Source organism: Magnolia sinica, chromosome 10 (genome assembly GCF_029962835.1).
Source record: "Magnolia sinica isolate HGM2019 chromosome 10, MsV1, whole genome shotgun sequence".
In the NCBI taxonomy this organism is placed as follows: domain Eukaryota; kingdom Viridiplantae; phylum Streptophyta; class Magnoliopsida; order Magnoliales; family Magnoliaceae; genus Magnolia; species Magnolia sinica.
In genome coordinates this window covers 42,667,162-42,688,372 of record NC_080582.1, presented here as the reverse complement: position 1 = coordinate 42,688,372, position 21,211 = coordinate 42,667,162, and the positions used below count along the sequence as shown (strand labels likewise).

The 21,211-nt window shown below is 38.7% G+C and overlaps 1 protein-coding gene and 1 non-coding gene across 2 annotated transcripts; both read right to left on the bottom strand.

Annotated features, from left to right (window-relative positions):
* Positions 1-1,653: 1,653 nt before the first annotated feature.
* Positions 1,654-2,439, bottom strand: LOC131217494 (uncharacterized). The gene has a single exon (XM_058212430.1). The coding sequence runs from the start codon at positions 2,437-2,439 to the stop codon at positions 1,654-1,656; it is 786 nt and encodes a 261-aa protein (XP_058068413.1).
* A 10,436-nt stretch (positions 2,440-12,875) lies between these two features.
* Positions 12,876-12,983, bottom strand: LOC131217945 (small nucleolar RNA R71). Its single transcript, XR_009157525.1, has one exon. It is a non-coding gene; the product is annotated as a small nucleolar RNA R71 (small nucleolar RNA).
* Between the last annotated feature and the right edge of the window lie 8,228 nt (positions 12,984-21,211).

Here is a 21,211-nt window from a genome sequence, read left to right as displayed (position 1 = left end):
AGTTCTGCTCCTGAAACTTAAGCTGACGAGATGCATAAGCTACAACCTTTTCGTGCTGCATTAATACACAACCAAGCCCAATACATGAAGCATCATATATACCACAAATCCCTCACCTCCAGAGGGGAGGGTGAGGACCGGTGGTTTCATTAGGCGAGTCTTCAACTTTATGAATGCTCGCTCACAGGCATCGCTCCATACAAATGGTGCTCCCTTACGGGTCAACTTGGCCAGCAGGGTGGCAATGCATGAAAAACCGTCAATAAAACACCAGTTATAGCCCGCTAAACCCAAGAAACTCCAGATCTCAGTGGCGTTAGTGGGTTGCCTCCACTGTAATAATGCCTCGACCTTCGCAGGATCGACCTTCACTCCTTCTCGAGCGACCACATACCCGAGGAACTTCACCTCCTCCTACAAAAATTTACATTTCTCCTACTTGGCATACAAATGGTTCTCACAAAGAGTCTATAGGACTATCTCCAAATGTTGCTCATGTTCCTCTCGGGTCCTTGAGTAAACCAAAATATCATCAATGAATATGACAACGAATTGATCCAGGAATGGGTGGAAGACTTCATTCATCAATTACATGAAAACTGTTGGTGTTAGTCAGTCTAAACGACATGACCAAAAATTTAAAGTGACCATAGCGGGTCCGAAAAGCTGTCTTTGGGATATCCTCTTCTCGAACTCGTACCTGATGATACCCAGATCTCAAATCTATCTTTGAGAAGTATTGCGCCTCTCGCAACTGATCAAACAGGTCATCTATCCTCGGGAGTGGATATTTATTCTTGATAGTGACCTTATTGACCTCATGGTAGTCCACGCAGAACCTCAACGATCCATCCTTCTTCTTCACAAAAAGCACTGGTGCACCCCATGCAGAAATGCTTGGATGAATAAATCCCAATTCGCGCAACTCATCTAACTGTTTCTGTAGCTCCTTCAACTCCATCGGTACCATATGATACGGGGCCTTCGAGATCGGTGCGTACCAGGCTGCAGATCAATACAAAACTCTATAGCCCTCCTAGGTGGTAACCCTGGAATCTCCCAAAAGACATCTGGAAAGCTACAAACGATTGACAGTTGGTCGATGCACACTAATGACTGCTCCTCCTACACGCAAGCCATAAGTGCCTCCAATGGCCCTTCTCTAGGCACCGCAACACACTGAAACTGTGGCTGGCTGGGAATATTGCATATGACTGCCTTCTCGAAGCAATATATCATAACATGATACGAAGCCAACCAATCCATTCCCAAAATTACATCGAACTCAGTCATCCTTAGCATGAACAAATCGGTTGGCATCTCAAACTCCTCCACATACACAGGATAAGATGGGCACACCGGGCCCAAAACTGCAGACTTTTCTAAGGGCGTTGCAACTAACAACCCTTCCCCAACTTCTACTATAGGCAAATCTAATGCACACATAAAATCCTCATATATAAAGGAATGAGAAGCACCAAAATCAAATAAAGTCCTACCAGGAGTCAAGCATACGATAAGAATACCTTCCACTATGTCTCTAGAGGACTAAGGATCCCTCTCCTGCAGTGTATAAACACGATCCGGAGCTGTCTAGGGAGGTACATGTCCCCACTATTGGCGATGTTACTAGTGTCTTGGATGTTGTCTCCGCTACTGCTGTGATCTTGGTAGTGGATGTTGGGGCCTTGGATACTGCACCTTCTTCTTCCCCTTTCCGTCTCTCCTCTGGTCTTTGTCCCTCAACTGGTCCTCAAGGTCAGCCTCAATTACTAATGCTAAATCCACTACCTCATCATATGTTGGAAGCTTTTGTGCTACTGCGTGGGATCGAAGCACACCCCGCAACCCCAGCTTAAATCTTTGGGCCTTCAAGTCTTCATCCGCAATCAAGTGTGAAGCGAACCTTAACAACTCTACAAAATGGGCCTTGTATTGGGCCATGGTCATTTTGTCCTGCTGAAGTGTCTCAAACTCTTTTACCTTCTTCTGTCGGACATTGCTCAGAAAGTATTTCTTCTTGAACCAGTCACAAAATGCTCTCCAGTTCCACATGGCACCAGGTTTTGCCGATCGAGAAACCAATTCCCACCATTGCTCTGCCTCCCCATCTAATAGGAAAATGGCTAGGGTAACCTTCTGCTCCTTTGTACACCCCATCACAATAAAAATCTTCTCCAACTGAGCTCTCCACCTATCTTCAACCATCGGGTCCGGCTCTCCTCTAAAACTTGGGGGATTCACATGCCGAAACTCTTTTAACAATGTGCCCATATTTTCCTGGATAGAAGGTGTGGAACCCTCGGTCAAACGCCACTCCTGGCACTCCATCCATGACATCATACTTACCAAAAATCCTCGGATCGACTGAGTTTCATTGGGGGCGGTCGGAGCTTGTTGGGTCGCTGCAGCTCGAGTCTGGGCCCTACGCGGCGGCATGATCTACAAAGGAGATGAAGATTCTCATTTTAGGAAGAGCTCTCGCACCCAACGCACACGTTAGGGTGCCAAGAATAGTTTCCTAAGTTTCCTAGTAGTAATTCTTGTCCTTGGGTAAATTCTCAAGATGGGGATCCTAAATTCACACCTCTAGGTTTGTTAAAACCAGAATCCTGCATCAATCTAAGTTCTCAAACTGAGAATCCTAAATTCATACAAATCAGGGGTACTAATAGCGTATAAGTTCTCGATTAATGACACCGGGAGTCCTAGTTTAGGTTCTTCTATGTTTTCTAGCTTCTGACTTTGCTTGTAAGTGATCCCAAATCTTATTCTCTGATACCACCTTCTATCACACCCCAAATCCGGGAACAGACAACTTCTATAATGCCCCGAATCTGGCACTCAACTTCTATACACCAAGTACCGAGTTCGGCACACCACAAGGAAGATTTTTGACTGATTTTTTTGTTATATATCTGAGCATAAAGATCCATGATCATAATACCAAGCAACAACCTTCATTATAGATTTAGTCATAATACAAATACAATATTTTTTTCCAAAATGTACAAAAATGAAGGCATCACCAAAATATAGCTGAGACAAGGTGTATCTAAAAAGCTAAGTCCTCCAAGCTACTCCTGCCCTGAAAAAAATGGGGAATAGGAAGCTTAGGCAAAAAGCCTAGTGAGTACACTCGTGTGTGTGTAGTGTACAAGTATACAGTAACATTCAATGTATCAGAGTACACAAACTGAAACATAACGATATGTAATGCTATATAAGGCCAAGTGGATAGGATGTAATATAAGTGATGATATGCAAATGTATGCTGAATATGTGTAGGCATGCAAGCCCTCCTCTAAAAAATTCACATCACAATATATTTATCATCATTGGGAATCACCGGGACCTGGTATCCAGAGTAAGTCTGAAACTTGTTGAATAGAGGCCTCCCATACCCGCCTTGTCAATGGGGGGGCTATAGCCATGCCAATACCCACCCGGCACGCTGGTAGTGGACCCATTTCAGGGGCTGGTCAAACCCAACCACATTCGCTCCAACTCTTCAGGTAGGCGTGGTCGAACCTCTTCTCACTCGACCATGTCGATGGGAGTTAGGCCTACTATGGTCTTCGGCACCAGGTGATGCATGGCAACCGCTCGGTCTTGAAGATGAGGCTCGAGGGTACCACTCGAGGTTTAGGGAGTTTCACCCAGGGGTCTAGGACCTAGTATAAAGAAACCCAAATTTTTTATGTCCATATTTATCAACCACAATGTTGCTATGGTGGTCTCATCAGTACAACCACGATGTTGTTGTGGTGTTCCATCTGTCCCACAAAGATGTTATGATATACACAAGCATACCAGGCAATATATTTGCACACGAGCAATGTTATGCATTTACCTCATGTATGCACCTAAGGTAGCTCTAAGGCCAATCGGCCTCCTCTCACATCCACATCCAACCTCAATCCACGGTCATCCTAGACCTGATATATGTGCAACATCTGCACAAAATGCACCATCATCATCCTGTGATCTCAATATGCACATGCATCCATGCACGATCACACTACACACAATGTGCACCTCAAATCCATGATGTATGTATATGTATGCTTGTACATAAATCCAACATGTTCAACATGCTGGGCTATCCAAAAACTACCACAATTTCAAATAAGTAAAACAATAGTCTGGTGTGCACTCCCTACACATGGTCAAGAAGGTTATGCAAGTGTTTATACCTTCTGCATCACAAGTGTGTACATATCCACTCCATTTTATGGCTAGTTATCAAGCCATCACTTAGCATAACACACAACAAGAATCGCATATGGTCTATTAAAATGGTCGCGCCATCGACACAATCATTGGCATATAAGGATTAAGTGGTCCATCTTAATGGGTTCATAACGGGTTTATGTACAAGTATCATGCCACCAATCAACAAGTAGAACACTTTTACCAATTCCAAGCAGTTCATGAGGTGGCCCCACGTAGTCCTTAGGCTCACATAGGCATAGGTGTACACATGTATTATCATAGTATCCAACCTCCTTCATATATCATCATCATATACACCCTCATTACACGTCCCACCATCACAAGCAGAGATAATCACAACCAACATATGAATAATGCTTGTTTGTTATCAAAAGCTACTATCTACTAGAATGGATTCGATTAATGGGTTGCCATAACCTACCTGTATGGCTTGTTGGGTTGTCCGTTTGGCTCCCACAATCAGCCCACTTAAGGAATTCATCATCATCACTCCAAAAAAATTACAATATTAGTTCGACATACATTCAACACATGGAGATCACAAATTCTTGCCGAAGAGGCCCAATGATTGGCCCAAACAAGACTAACACTGATGGGCCCACATGGCATGCACTCAAAATGGGCCTTAACATTCTTGGGCCCACACATTAATAAAATTCACAATGGGTCCTATGCGGTGGAGCTCAAGGGGATTTCTCATGAGGTTGAGTTGTGCATGACCCACCATGATGCGTGTTGACCCTCAACACCATCAATCAGATACACCAATCCATAGTGGGCCTCGGGCTTGAAATCAAGTCAATCTGTGGCTCGTGTGGGCTATACCACACACAAAAGTTAAGAGGGTTACCCTCCTTGAAAACATTCATAATTATTTATTGGGCCCACCGAGATGCGGCTCATGAATCCAGCCCGTCCATTTTGTGTGTCCCATTTGGTTGAGGGGTCAGACCAAGTTTCAGATGCATCCAAATTTTAGGTGGACCCCAGCAAGTGCTTTTATATGTTTTATCTACTCTTCTCATGACTTTAAATGGTGTGGGCCACCTAAGTTCCGTGTATGACTAATTTTTGGGGATATCCCATTTTTAAAGGGGACTCATCAAATGCACGGTGTTGATGCTCGACATACATCACGGTGGGGCCTATGGTGGAACCCACCATCCCTGCCTCATTCCAAGCAGCAGGACACTACTTGCTACAGCGTCCTTTGAATGCTGACAGCAAGGGCGTCCAGCTTGCTATTTATTTTATTTATTTATTTATTTTTATGTTATTTCCTAAGTGGGGCCATATCAAGGTGATCCCATCCATCTGTTGGATTCTCTGGCTCATGACAGATCCAACGAGCTCAATATTCAATATTTTTGGGTGCACAGAAACATCACAGCGGGCCCTAACAGTTTTGATAGTAAATATCACTATTAAAATGGTTTTTAATGGTGTGGCCTACCCGAGATTTGGATTGGCTTCATTCTTTGGCTCAAGGCCTAAAATAACCTGGGAAATCAGATGGACGGTGTGGATCAAATACATATATATGGGGGGTGGGGGGGCGTTGTGGTCCCACAGCCCCTCCCTTTATATCAAGCAGCTGGGACGCTGCTTACTGCAGTGTCCTCTCGACGCTGGCAGCAATAACGTCCTCTCTCTTCTCTTTTTTTTTAATGATATGTGCAGTGCATGTGTGTGCATGGGTATGTGTGTGTGTGGGTTTGGACAACCCAATGGGCCACACTTGGATGGTTTGGATGGCATACAACCATTACAATGGGCCCACTATTAATAGGTTCACATGAGGTCTATAAAAAAAATTAATTTTATATGTCTTCTCTTATGCATCCACACCATTAATCATATCATTATCATCAACACCATCTCCACCATACATGAACACAAGGAAAATAAACTAAGAATGAGTGAGGAGGGGGTACTCACCTTGATGGATTAGATGGATGGTTGAGATAGATGGAAGGGATGGGATTGATAGCCGACCAAGAACACTCATCTCTCTCTATCTATCTACTTATGGTAGGGAAATGGTGAAATGTTGAGGATTGAAGGGGTATTAGTAGAGAATTTGATAAATTTGTGGTTAGGTTAGATTAATGTGGTTATGATTAGCTTAGGCAGTGATTATGGTAAGTAATGCATGATTAGGACTTAATGGTGGATTAAATGAGACATGGGGTAGTATGGCATGATGACATCATGAATAAGGTGTTATATAGAGAAGGGTTGACTTTGGATACACATGAGAGAGGGGTAGTATGAGTGTGTGACATCACACACATGGGTAGAGATTCTCTCACCCATGTGTGGCATGGTGCATGTGTGCATAGCATGCATTGTGCACATGTGTGGAATGGAATATATGGTGTCATGCACACATGATACACCAACGATTCTTCATGGCATATCTCACTAACGAAGTGACGTACAGATGCGCGGGTGGTACCTCCATGACCACGGCGACAGGACGGTCAATATGGCGAGGGTTTCGAAATCTTGGGTTTCTGATCAGTTGGGTGTGCATTATGCATAGCCAATCCAAGTCTGGCCAAGGGCATCGATCATCGTGCACATAGGCATAGAAAATGTACGAAATGGACGGGGTCTTACAATTTTGAAGCTAAAAGCGATGAGGGAATATTTATAGAATATGCTTTAAACAGCCGAGTATATCATGTTCTAAACAAAAGAACTAGGGTGATTCAAGAATCTATAAATATTATTATTGATGATTAACTAATCACACCCAAACTTGATGAAGATTATGGTGATATTACTATGATTAATCAATCTGAAACATCATCTACATCAGATTTTATTGAGTTGAGGTTAGTCAAAGATCATCCGACTGATCAAATACTTGGTAATCCTTATACTGGTGTACAAACCAGAAGATAGCGAGAAAATAAATGCAATCATATTTTCTTCACTTTCTAAATAGAACTGGCTAATGTAATGAGGCACTAGCTTATGAAAGTTGGATCTTAGCTATGCGAGATGAACTAAATCAGTTTGTTAGAAATCATGTATGGTATCTGGTTCCTAAACCTTTTGACAAACATGTGATTGGAACTAAGTGGATTTTCGAAAATAAATCTGATGAACTAGGTAACATTATAAGAAACAAGGCATGACTAGTTGTGTAAGGTTACACTTAAATCAAAGGTATTGACTATGATGAAACCTTTGCACCAATTTCGCACCTTGAATCTATCAGATTGTTTATTTACATTGCTTGCTATAAAAATTTCAAAATATATCAAATGGATGTTAAAAGTACTTTCCTAAGCAGTGATTTAAACGACGAAGTTTATATTAAACAACCAAAGGGTTTTGAAGATCTCAAACTTCCTAATAATATATATCGTCTATAAAAAGTATTATACAGTTTAAAACAAGCCCTAAGGGCATGGTATGAAAAACTGAATAAATTTTTGCTTAGTCAAAATTTTTTAATGGGTAGTGTCGATAAAACCTTATTTGTCAAAACATATAATGATAATATCTTAATTGTTTAGATATATGTTGATGATATTATCTATGGATCAACTTGCACTGATCTCTATTCTAAGTTTACAGATCTAACGAAATCAGAGTTCAAAATGAGTATGGTCGGCAAGCTAAATTATTTTCTTATACTTCAAGTTAAACAGCTCGAAGATGGAATATTCATCACCTAGACCAAATATGTAATGAACTTAGTAAAGAGGTTTGGATTTGAAAAATGTATGAATTTTAATACTCCTATGAGTACAACACTTAGATTATCAAAAGATGAATCAGGTAAAAGTGTTTACTCTAGACTTTATCATAGTATGATTGGTAGTCTACTGCACTTAACTGCCAGAAGACCTGATATTTCTTTCAGTGTAGGCATCTATGCTAGATATGAATCAAACCCTAAAGAATCTCATCTATTTGCTATTAAACGAATAATCAGATATGTTACAAGTACTGTTAACTTAGGTTTGTGGTATCCACATGATACGTCTGTACAAATAGTAGGATACACATATGCAGACTCAATAGGTAATGTTGATGATAGAAAATCCACAAAGTGGTGGATGTTTTTATATTGGAAACTGTCTTGTATCATGGATGAGCAAGAAGAAAAATTTTGTATTTTTATCCACTACAGAAGGAGAATATATTACTTCAGGGAATGCTCGTACTCATCTCATGTGGATGAAACGCATGTTAACTGACTATGGAATTGCTCAAAATATGATGAATTTATATTGTGATAACACAAGTGCTATAAATATATCAAAAAACTCTATTCAACATTCTCGTACAAAACACATTGATGTATGATACCATTATATATGAGAATTAGTTGAAGATAAGACCATCGTGCTAGAATACATTCAAACAGAGAAGCAGTTTGCTGATATTCTGACTAAGCCACTTGATAGTGTCAGATTCTCTAATTTAAAGCATGATAGTGGATTATGTGTTGTTAAATAAATATTCTATTTTTTTGCATTTATTCTCTCTTTTTTTACTTGTAAATAATATATGCATGAAAAGAAAAGAAAATAGAAAAACAAATATAAAAAAATGGATTTTTGGTCAAACCATAGCTGACCGAGAAATTTGGCCAACCGAGCACGTCCTCGAGCTAGCTGAATCTGGTATGAAATGAATCAAGAAGGGGGAAAAAATCCATTTTCTCATTTTCAACTTCATCTTCTGAAAGGACAAGCTATAGATGTCCTAGAGGGAGGGTGAATAGGACTATGCTAAATATTTCGATATAATGCAGAATAATAAAACAATAATACTCCATTGCTTATACTATTGAATTTTTTATATCAAATAATTCGTAGGACAACCTAGGTAGGACAATCTTATTTCACGACATCTTTGAAATCAAAATATCAAACTTAGTAAGAGTAAATTAATTACAAGACAAGCATGTAAATAATAAAAACATTCACCATAATGAACAAAGAAATTATAGTGGTTTGGTGCTTAAACCCACACCTACTCCACTCCCAAAATTACTACTCTCGCAATTTTGACTTTCACTATTTAAGGTTTTTCCAGGGTCACCTAAACAACCTAATACAGTTCTTGTGATTTTCATAGGCTATCACAACAAAACCCACTTTGTGATTTTCACGGGATCACCATAAACAAACCTACTGAGATTTCCGAGCTATCTTAAAAAAATCCAAAATGAAATAAATAAATTTATAGTATTTATCTTCCAATGGCAAGCGAAGACGTTACTATGGCCTGATTGCAGTGATCTTGTTCTTGAAATATTGATGAAGCCGTGTGTGAGTTCAACTGAAAAGAATATAGGGATCTATTGTGTATTCAATATAAACAAAAACCCTAGGTGCTGTGAATTCTACTCTTTAGATCTCAAGTAGAGTTTAGATCACTCTATTACAAACAGTTAAAGCAACTTGAGAAAGAGAATAAAATAAGCTAAAACAAAATATTAGAATTACCGCTCAAAAGCTTAAGAAGGGTCTGACTTTATCTCTTTCTTATAGGAGGTTTCTCAATGAATTTAGTTGTCAGAATGAATGAGAGAAGGCCTCTAATTACAGCCAAAGGAATTGGAAATTTGGCTAGCTCGATTTTAGGTTCGACTGGCCGAATTCCAACGGATCATTAGATTTCACAAGATAAGAATTTTCAAAAATTGGTTGGCCGAACCTCCAGTTCGGAGGTTCGGCCAGCTGACCACAGGGTTCGGCTGGCCCAATTTGCCTGAAATCCAAAATCTTGCATTGCCGGAAACTTGACCGAACATATTCGGGCTGGCTGAACGATCATGTTCAGCTAGCCAAACCCAAGATCGAGCTGGCCAAATATGCTCCGAAAAATCTTGTTCAATCTATAAACTTACCTGAATCATGTAGGGTTATCTAAAGACAGTTAGGCTGGCCAAACCAGATGTCAAGCTAGCCAAACTAGAGCGTATTTTAACATAAAAGATTATCATTAAGACACTATGAAAGATACACCTAACCTAAGATCAATCAAAGGTTATATCACCTGATGGTTGACTCATCCAGAGTGTTCCGATCTTCGAACCATGTACTTTCATGCCTTAAGATGTTGAATCTTCCCTAAGACGCTTGATCGAGTTGATAACATATCTTCATAAGTTGTCGAAAAGTATCTTCATAAGAGCTTGAGATCCTTTTATGACTACGAAATTTGACAAACTTGATTGTGCTTGAGCATAAAAACTTACATCTTCTTCGATCTGTTGTTGAGTGTCAAATATTGCATATTTACCCTTGTTTATATCTTAGTTTTACGAACATGATAATGCTTAGTGGGTATATTTTATACATGTTTGTATTGCAAGGTGAATCTAAGAGCTTGGATTGAAAAGAATGTTAAAAGCATGGATTTGATGCTTAAGAGTCACCAAGGCAAGGGATGGATCTTAGGAGACCAAGATTGAAGATTTCAAGACCCCAAGATTTAAGGAAACCAAGTGGAGAAGGATGGAAGTTGAAAGCACAAAGTGCAGAAATTTCACTGTCCGTGTCATCGACCATCGGTCGATGACATCGAAGCCAATGTTCGATGACATAGAACATAGGTCGATGACATCGAAGAATTACATGAAAATCAAGTTGGTTACTAGACAAATTAGATACAGTTCTCGATGACATTGAAGCCCTATTCGATTGCTGAAGACCTGCTCAATGTCATCGAAGGCAGTTCGATGATATCAAGATTTTTGTGAATTTTTAGAGCAACTTGCTGGAACACTCTTGACACATTGCCGACTAATCGAACACCCTTTAATGACATTAAAGGATTGTTCAATGCATTGAAGGAAGGTTCGATGACATGAAGAGTTACGCAGTGCAAATGGCGTTACGCAGTGCAAAAAGGCGCGACTTCCGGATTCAAGTTACGCTCGATGACATCGAAGACTGTTTGATGACATTGATGGCATTATGCAGAGTGAGTAAATTTGAGGCAGTTTTCAAAGACGGTCGGACAAAGGCTATAAATATGGGTTCTTTATAGAGTTCTAAACATGAATTAGGTTTTGATAAGCAGAACCAAAGGGTGGAGCAGCATCCCAAGAGTTTTTCTTCCTTCCTTGTTTATCTTTAATGCTTTCTTTTACAGTTTTAGATTCAATCATGTCTATGGCTAGCTAAACCTCTTAGCTAAGGCTAAGAGGTGAAACTTATAACGTGATTGGATGATTTTCTTACTTTGATTCTTGTTTTTCTTGAACCTCATTGATTTCTAGTTTGATATTAAAGGAATATTTTCAGTTTCCTATAATTTATTATGACTCAAATTACAATAGATGTTGTGATAGCTTTGGATATCTTCTTTTCCTGTTTTGAGATTATGAGATTGGTAAATCCTTTTATTCACCATCATCTCCTGGGCATGGTAGAGTGATGGAATCCCTTCCAATCCACACAATACCCCTTCATTGAGGACTAGCTCAATAAAAAGTTTAGAGATTTGATTTAATTGTTTTATCTTCCAATTAGATAGGAAATGACTCCAATTTTAATTGTGTATCTTGAATCAAAGTAAGGCAGCATCCTGATAGTTATAAGTGGATCCTTGGCACCCTAGTTCCCACCTTTCAATTGATAGTTTTAAATCAACATTATTCACAATTAATCTCTTTTATTTCAAATTTAGATTTAGATCTTTATCTAGTTCTAGTTCTAGTTATTTTCAAAATACGTATAAGTTTAGTCCCTGTGGATTCGACCTCGGTCTCACCGAGTAATTAATACTTAGCAACCCTACACTTGGGGTTGTGAATAAGTTTTTAGTGTCGTTGATGTGGACTAAAGTTGTATTTTTCTGAGATTAATTGGTATTAGAATTATGTTAAAATTAGGGTTTATTTTTTTCTGTTATACTTTTAGGTTAGGATTTTTTGAAATTGTTTTTAGAAACTAACTTTGTTTTCTATTTTGTAGGATCTTAACATAGCAACCCTAATTGGGTAACCTCTCTCCAATCTCTCTTATTTTTTTTTAGATTTCTTATTTTTTGGTGGTTTTATTTTTCTTTTTTTAGATTTTAACTGTTTAGCTACTTAAGGGCTGCGAGTGTTTCATGCCCAAGTGGGTCCGTAATAACACTTTTCGTCTCTTTAGTGAAGGAGGATTAGTTGAAGGGTTGTATATCCATCACCGGATTAGACACCACCTGAGACCCTCTGAGTCAGTAGAAGTGATGGCTGCACATCAACCTCAACACCCAGTTGAGGAAGCCCGGGATGAGAATGAGGTGCATTATGCACCCCCGCCTCGTACTCTACGAGATTATTTACAACCGGCGGGGGTGAGTACACCTTCCTGCATGATATTTCCATTGAATGTAAGAACTGTGGATGTTAAACCGGGGGTGATTCAACTCCTTCCTAAGTTTCATAGACTAGAATCTGAAAGTCCATACTTACATATGAAAGAGTTCGATGAGATCATATCTACACTACACTTCCGGAACGTGTCTGACGATATGGTAAGACTGAAATTATTTCCTTTCTCTTTGAAAGAAAAGGCTAAGTCATGGTTACATTCCTTAAGACCACGGTCCATTGGCATATGGGCTGAGATGATAAGGGAGTTCCTTAAAAAGTTATTCCTATATCATAAAATGAATACCTTAAGGAAAACAATCATGAATTTTGTGCAAAAAGAAGATAAGACCTTCTTCTAATGTTGAGAGCGATTTAAGGATCTCATAAATTCATATCCACAACATGGTTATGAAACATGGCATATAACAGGCTTCTTCTATGAAGGATTGACCTCATCCATACTCTAATTTGTGAAGATGATGTGCAATGGGGAATTCATAAACACGGAAGCCGATGATGCATGGGATTATTTTGATAAACTTGCTGAAAATGTGCAATCATGGGATACCTCCTCAAGAACTACGACTTCTAAGCTTACTCAATCAAAGGAAATGGGAGGAATTTATGTCTTAAAAGAGGAATATGATATAAATGCAAGATTGGCCAAACTCACAAGAAAATTCAAGGCCATGAAACTTAAAAAGGTAGAACCTAAAAAGGCTACAGAAGTTGTTTGTGATATTCGTGCTTGTAACATACATACAACTAAAAATTGCCCAACAATTCCTACTTTTCAAGAGATATTGAATGAGCAATTGAATGCCATGAACAACTACTAAAAACCTTTCAGTGGACCCACCTCAAATACATATAACTCAAGTTGGAGGAACCATCCAAATCTCAGTTGGAGGAATGGACAAATTGCTACTCCTCAAGGGATCCTTAACCAATTTCTAAATCAAATAAAACCTCAAGAGGATCCAATCTTAAAACATATGCAAAACCAAGATCTTTTTAATCAGGGTATGCCGTTGAGGGTCACATATTGCATATTATCCCTCATTTATATCTTGGTTTTATGAACATAATAATGTTTAATGTTCTATTTTACTTATGTTTATGTTACAAGGTGAATTTAAGAACTTGGATTGAAAAGGGTGCTAAAAGCATAGATTTGATGCTCAAGAATCATCAAGGTAAGGGATGGATCTTAGAAGGCCAAGATTGAAGAATTCACATACTAAAGATCCAAGAAAACCAAGTGAGGAATGAAGAGAATCAAATATTTGAAGTGAAGAAAAGGAATCTTGAAATTGTCCTGAAAACAAACATATTCCTGAAAGTGTCCTGAAGAAGTATATTCTGAAACTCTGGGTCATTTTGTGAAATTACGCAAAGTGAAGTCCATTTTGAAAAACTGCGTAAATTTGAGGCAGTTTCTAGATTTTTCCAAGTCGGTGCGAAAGGAGGTACTATAAAACTATAAATAAGATTCCCTAGGATGTCCCTAGGCATCATCTAAGGTTTGTGGAGTGGAGTAAAAATGTGAAGAAGCCCACGCCAAGAGTTTTTCTCCCCTTTTCTTAGTTGTTTTCATGATTTTCTTAAAAGTTTTTAGTTCAATCATGTCTATGGTTGGCTAAACCTATTAGCTAGGGCTAAGAGGTGAAGCTTATAGTGTGATTGGGATGTTTTCTTTGTTTTAATTCATGTTTTATTGAACTCTCGTAGATTCTAGTTTGATTGTGAATGAATATTTTTAGTTTTTAATGGTTTGTTGTGACAAATTACAATAGATCTGCAATAGCTTGAGATATCTTCTTTTCCTGAATTGAGATTGTGAAATTAGGAGATCCTATTGTTCACCATCGTCCCATGGGCATGGCAGGATGATGAAATCCTTCCTAACCTTCACAATTCTCTTATGATTGGTAGATCTTATTATTTGCCTTGTCTCCTGGGCATGGTCAGGTGATGGAATCACTTCCAAATCATCATAGCTCTCATCCATTGATGATTAGATCCATGAGAAGTTCAGAAATCTGACAAATCTCTTCGTCCTTGAATCAAGAAAGGTAACATCCTGAGAACCTACAAGGGGATCCTTGTAAATCCTAATTTCCCACCTTTGATTTTCTTAATTTTTTCATTAAATCTCTCACAATTACTCTTAATCACTTCAGAATTAGTTTTACATCTTTTTCTAGTTCTACTTCTAGTTGCTTTCAGAATACTCATGAGTTAGTCCCTGTGGATTCAACCTCGGTCTCACCGATATTATTACTACATCGCGACCCTACACTTGGGGTTGTGAACAAGCTTTTAGTGCTGTTGCTAGGAACTAACGGTTGCATTTTTCTAGGAATAGCTAGTTTTAGAATTAGGTTAAGATTAAGGTTTTTCTAGTTTCTATTTTTAGGATTAGGGTTTTCTAAATTATTTTAGAAACTAACTTATCTTTCTATTTATAGGTTTAGAAACTTTCCTAATTTGGTTTTAGAAACTAACTTTTTTTTAAGAAACTTTCTTAGATCTACTTTCTAATTCTAGGTTTAGGAACTTTCCTTTTCTCTTTCTAAAAACTTTCTATTTTCTCTCTTTAGAAACTTTTTAATTTTCTGTTTTTAGAAACTTTCCTTTTTTAGAAACTAGTTTACTTTCCTAATTTATTTTTAGAAGCTTTCTAATTTTAGAATTTCTATTTTTTTTAGAAACTGACTTGTTTTGTTTTGTTTTGCAGGATCTTAATTTAGGAACTTCTAATTTGGTAACTTCTTTCTAATTCTCTCTCTCTCTCTCTCTCTCTCTCTCTCTCTCTCTCTCTCTCTCTCTCTCTATTTCTATATTTCTATTTCCTTTTTTTCTTTTAGGTTTAGGTTAGAATCTGAAATTAAGGGCTAAGAGTGTTTGATGCCCAATGGGTCCATGACAATACTCTACATCTCTTGGGTAAAGGAAGATTGGTTGAGGGGTTATCTATCCATCGCAGGATTAAACACCACTTGAAATTCTCAAAGTTAATTGAGGTTATGGCTACCAATCAACTGGGAAGACAACCTCAACCTCGGGTTGAGGAAGTCCAGGATGAGAATGAGGTGCATCAAGAATCCCCACCTCGTACCTTACGAGATTATCTACAACCGGCGGGGGTGAGCACACCCTCATGCATGGTTTTTCCAGAAAATATGGGACATATGGATATTAAGCTAGGTGTGATCCAACTCCTTCTAAAATTCTATGAACTTGAATCTGAATGTCCATATCTACACTTAAAAGAGTTTGATGAGATTATATCCACTTTATATTTTCCTAACGTGTCTGAGTAACGGTCAGACTGAAACTCTTTCCCTTTTCTTTGAAAGAGAAGGCTAAGACGTCGTTGCATTCACTACGTCCCCAATCTATTGGCATATGGAATGACATGATAAGAGAATTCATAAAGAAATTTTTTCCACATCATAAAACGAATACCCTTAGAAAGTCAATCATGAACTTCGCCCAAAGGAAGGATGAAACATTCTTCCAATGTTGGAAGCGGTTTAAGGATCTTGTCAGTTCATACCCACAACACAGTTTTGAAATGTGGCACATTACACACTTTTTCTATGATGGTCTGACATCTTCCATGCGCCAATTGGTCGAGACAATGTGCAATGGGGAATGTATGAATTAAAATGTCGATGATGTGTGGGACTACTTGGATAGACTTACTGAAAATGCAAAATCATGGGACACATACCCAAAATCAAGTACCACTTCTAGGCCCACTCAATCAAAGGTAAGGGGTGGATTATACCTTCTGAAGGAGGATGATGATATCAATGCTAAAATGGTTAATCTCATAAGAAAATTTAAGGCCATAACTGAAGAAGGATAAGGTTAAAGAAACTGTTTACGGTATTTATACTTGCAATGTTCACAAAACTGAAAATTGTCCAACAATACCTGCCTTTCAAGAGATGCTGAATAAGGAATCTAATGCTCCGTGAACAATTACCAAAGACCTTTCAATGGACCTAACTCCAATACATACAATCCTAATTGGAGAAATCATCCAAATTTCAGTTGAAGGAATGGACAAACTGCTACCCCTTAAGGTTTCTTCAATCAAATTCCAAAATAAGGGAAACCTCAAGAAGAACTGGTTCAAAATTCCACACAAACTCAAGAGCTTACCCAAGCAATACGAGAACTTACAAAATTTATACAAAAGATGGATTCATGTGTTACAGTTATAGAAAGGGGGATGCTTCCTGCTCAACCTCTCCCCAATCCTAAACCGCAATATGAGATAAGTGATCTAAGCTCTTCAAATTAGATGGAGCAAGTTAAATCTATAACCACTCTTAGGAGTGGTAAGACCATTGATAAAACCATTCCAGTTAGGGTTGAAAAGCCTAAGGACCCGGAAGAGGACAACGATGATAGATCTAACACTGCTCCACAAGAATTGAAACCGGAACTTCAAAGCAAGACGATTGCCCCATTCCCCAATGGCTGGTTGAACCAAAATCTCTCTCTAACTCTCAGGACATTCTAGAGGTGTTGAAATAAGTGAAGGTCAATATTCCTTTACTGGGTGCGGTTAAACAAATACCTTCATATGCCAAATTTCTGAAAGATCTGTGTACGACCAAAAGAAGGTAAAATATTTAAAAGAAAATCTTTTTAACTAAAAAAGCGAGTGCCATCCTAAAGCAAGATGTGCCACAGAAATGCAAAGATCCGAGTAACCCAACCATACCTTGTGTAATTGGGAACTACCGAATTGAGCACGCACTTCTTGACTTAGGAGCAAGCGTAAATCTGATTCCTTACTCGGTCTACAAATAGTTAGGTATGGGTGAATTAAAACCTACCCTAACCACATTACAACTTGTTAATGACTTAATTCGTGTACCGAGAGGGGTAATTGAGGATGTGTTCGTCCAGGTTGACAGATTCTACTACCCGATAGATTTTATCATCCTGGAAATGTAACCCATTAGTAACATGAGCACTCAAATTCCCGTGATTCATGGTCGCCCATTCCTTGCCACTTCAAACACAATCATTAATTGCAGGAATGGAGTCATGAGTATGTCTTTCGGGAATATGACATTGGAGTTTAATATCTTTTTCAACACAAGCAAACAGTTCAAGAATGATGACGACTTCCATGACATTAACATGATTGACTCTTTCGTGAAATATAGAAAACTTTTAATCTTATTCTCTGACCCTTTAGAGACATACCTAGCCCACTCCCATGATTTTGATGATGATATGATTAGATAGATGGGGACTATACTGAATACTATGTCAGTACTTGAAGTTAACCGGTTGTAACACCCTGATTCTCATAACCCGAGGACAATCGATCGAGTACGAGATCCGAGGGTTACAACATGAAATAAAACTACCATTCAACTAATTACCAACACAATTTATAAACACGAGATGTAATAGCTGTATAAACTAATAAAGGAGTCAACATACGTGAATAAAAGTAATAAGCAAAGCAAGATCCCACAACAGGGGATTTTTAATTACAAATTCAAATAAGCAAATGTCTAAAAACAAGAAAGAAGATAAATCCTATAACATTAATTAAGCTCCACTGGCTTAACCGTATCAGCATACTATCCCTCCTCTCCATACTCCTCATCAGCTGCACTAGGAGTCCCATTATAGGCGCCATCTTCTTCTATCATACCTGTGTCTATTTGGTGCAACCGCACGATTGGGTGAGTGAAAACTCAGTGGAAATTTTCCGCACGGATTCATACATATTATGTCATTCCAAAATAGTTTAAATTAAAATATTCAAATTACAAGGAGATTAATCATGAAATTATAAACAAATGTATGGATGTATGAATGTATACTTAAGTCACAGATCTAAGGATGCCCATCCAGCTGTCAAAATAAAGGGTCGCCCAAGGAGAACTAGTTTACCTATAAAAATATTCAAAGATACACCTAAGGAGAACTAGCCACCCGAAAAAGACCATGCAGGTGAGTGCACCCAAGGATAACTCCTGGAAAAATACGCGGGGTACGCCCGAGGAGTGTCTAATCCCGGAAAAACCTCATGAAAAGAAAGAGCAGCCAAAGTGACTCAAATGCACATAACCCATGAGTAAAACTGAAAGGATAATATCTTCAGAAATTCGAACAGGATGTGGCTTACAATGAGCACTCGAAAAAGCTCACTTGTCATGTATGGATGTCATGCACCATGACACTCATGCACAAGGTTATCTTCATAAATATGATCAAGGCTTGTGGCCTTTAATAGGATGTCAAACATTCAACAAGAGCTAAGTATAAAGTAATTTACTTCCTCTAAGTCAAAATGGGGCCCATAGGTGTGACATATCAAGAAATTTAGCATTTAGACAAGTTCATTCTACTTCCCACCATGGTTGGCATTCCACACCTAGGGTTCGTTATATGACTTGAGAATAAGTTTAGGTATCATCATGCTAGTAGTTACTAGTAGAATCATGCCTCAACATTTACTATTACAAAGGTAACTTGGAGCATGCACACTTAAGTCTAAATCACCCTATGATCATATAGAACTTGATAACTAGGCATTTGCATATCACTCACATTAAGCAAAACTAATTAGAATTGAAAGGAATAGTATACCATTCTAAGATTGTAAACATTATAGATTCATGTTAGAATGACTCTAGCATATAATATGTATTATGGAGTAAATTTATCATTCAATGGAGATGAGATTTATTACTTCCAAACATAGTTAGTGAAAGTGCACATATAACAAGGTAATGCTAAGTGTGACTTAGAGAGCACGGCACAATTCTCATAAGATGAATCAAAACAACCAGATTCAAACAATCCTACATGATTGTTAATATCAATTTAAGAAGCAACATGAACATTCACATAATTATATTATCTTCATACTTTTAAGATTAAGCTAATTTGAAAATCAATGAAATGAGGAGGCCATGTGGGATATCCCTCACCTAGAGAGAACGTCCTTCTTAACTTGAGCCTTCTTATAAGGTGAGTCTATGAGTTCCTAAACTAAAGAATGTAAATCAAACTCTTTTCTAGCTTAGGCATGGATTATAGATAATTTGAGATTGCCTTCACTTACTTGATTTGAGATTGACTGTAGTGAAGTATCTTTTAAGGATGTTAGTTGCAAATAGTACCTGAATGAGGCATTTCAAGATTCCAGTGAGTCATGATTGAGTTGACTCAGGTGGATTTTTCAACTAATAGTTAGAGAAGTTATTTTTTAAGAGATCTACCATCATCAAGGTTAGGCTGCTAATCCTTGGAATATCATGTTACTCAAATCATCTCCAGATGATCGAAGTCGACTTGACTCAGTCGGGAAACTGACCGAGTCAGTCCGTTATTGAGCAGTGAGTTGGCTCAGTTGGGGAAACCGGTTGGGTTAGTTCCCAACCGGGCAAGCTTCGATTGCCCCCAACTATGTTTCAGGTTAACTAGGGCAATCAGCTCCCTAGGCCCAACTGAGTTGGGATCTATTACCTCACACCGTACCTGAGCCGTTGACTCAATAGTAACTCAAGGATAAATGGCACTTCCACCCCTTGTTTCTGGCGAACTAAAGCTTGGCTTGCAGTGCCTGTCCCAGCTCCAGGAAAATCGATCACTACCATGAAGGCAGATTGGGATTTTCATGCCAAGAGGGTGTTGAGTCACTCAACTCGTAGCTGAGTTGAGCCGACTGTGAAATCAGTCGGTCAGTGAGTGGAATTTGTCAATGACAGGGAAAATGGATGAATTTACCTGATCAGAGGTTGCTCTTGGATGTTGAAAGGATTTGGACGTGATGAGCTAGCTCCGGGTTCATCGGGACTCGAATTCACAACCCCAGACTCGGTTTCAAGTGTCGTTTCGAGGTGGAACAGTCTGTTACAGCAGAGAATTCAGTTGGACGTCAACTAGTTTGATATGAATGTAAGACAGTGATGAGTTTGGTTGTTATTACCTGAGTTGGCTGGGGATTTGAGCTACATGAAATAGGGCCTACTGCTGGCTCTGAGAGGTTTTAATCGGCTTGTTCCAGTAGCTGACCTTTCCTGCCTCTCTCTCTCTCTCTCTCTCTCTCTCTCTCTCTCTCTCTCTTCCTTCTTTCTTCGTTCCCTCTCACTATCACCTTCTTCCCTCTCAGTAAGCTTCACGGCAAGTCGACAACTTAGCTAAGTCGAGTTGCTACAATGCATGCAACTCTCTCGGCTGTGCTCTCTTAAACGATTTCTCTCTCTCTTACTATTTTTCTACTCCATTTTTTTAGGATTCACCCTAATAAAATGGGTATTTATAGTTCTTTCCCATTTTAGATATTTCTACTGCTAATTACTAGGATTAGCATGTCATTCAGCGAGAGACGGTCTGTGAAACTCATCATAAGAGTTTAGTAGTTTAGCTAAATCCTAGCATGGGTCTAATCGGTTTTTCCAGATGACACTTTGGCGAGGTAGACCACACTTTGGACGGCTTGGATCAGTGAAATGATTAACTTCTCTGTAGATCAGTTACGTCCACCAGCTAGATTGATGTGGGTTCACCAACTAGATTAGAGAAGATGATGGACTGATAACGGTGGTTTTGCAATGGCCGACTGATCAGTGGATCAGTTACGTC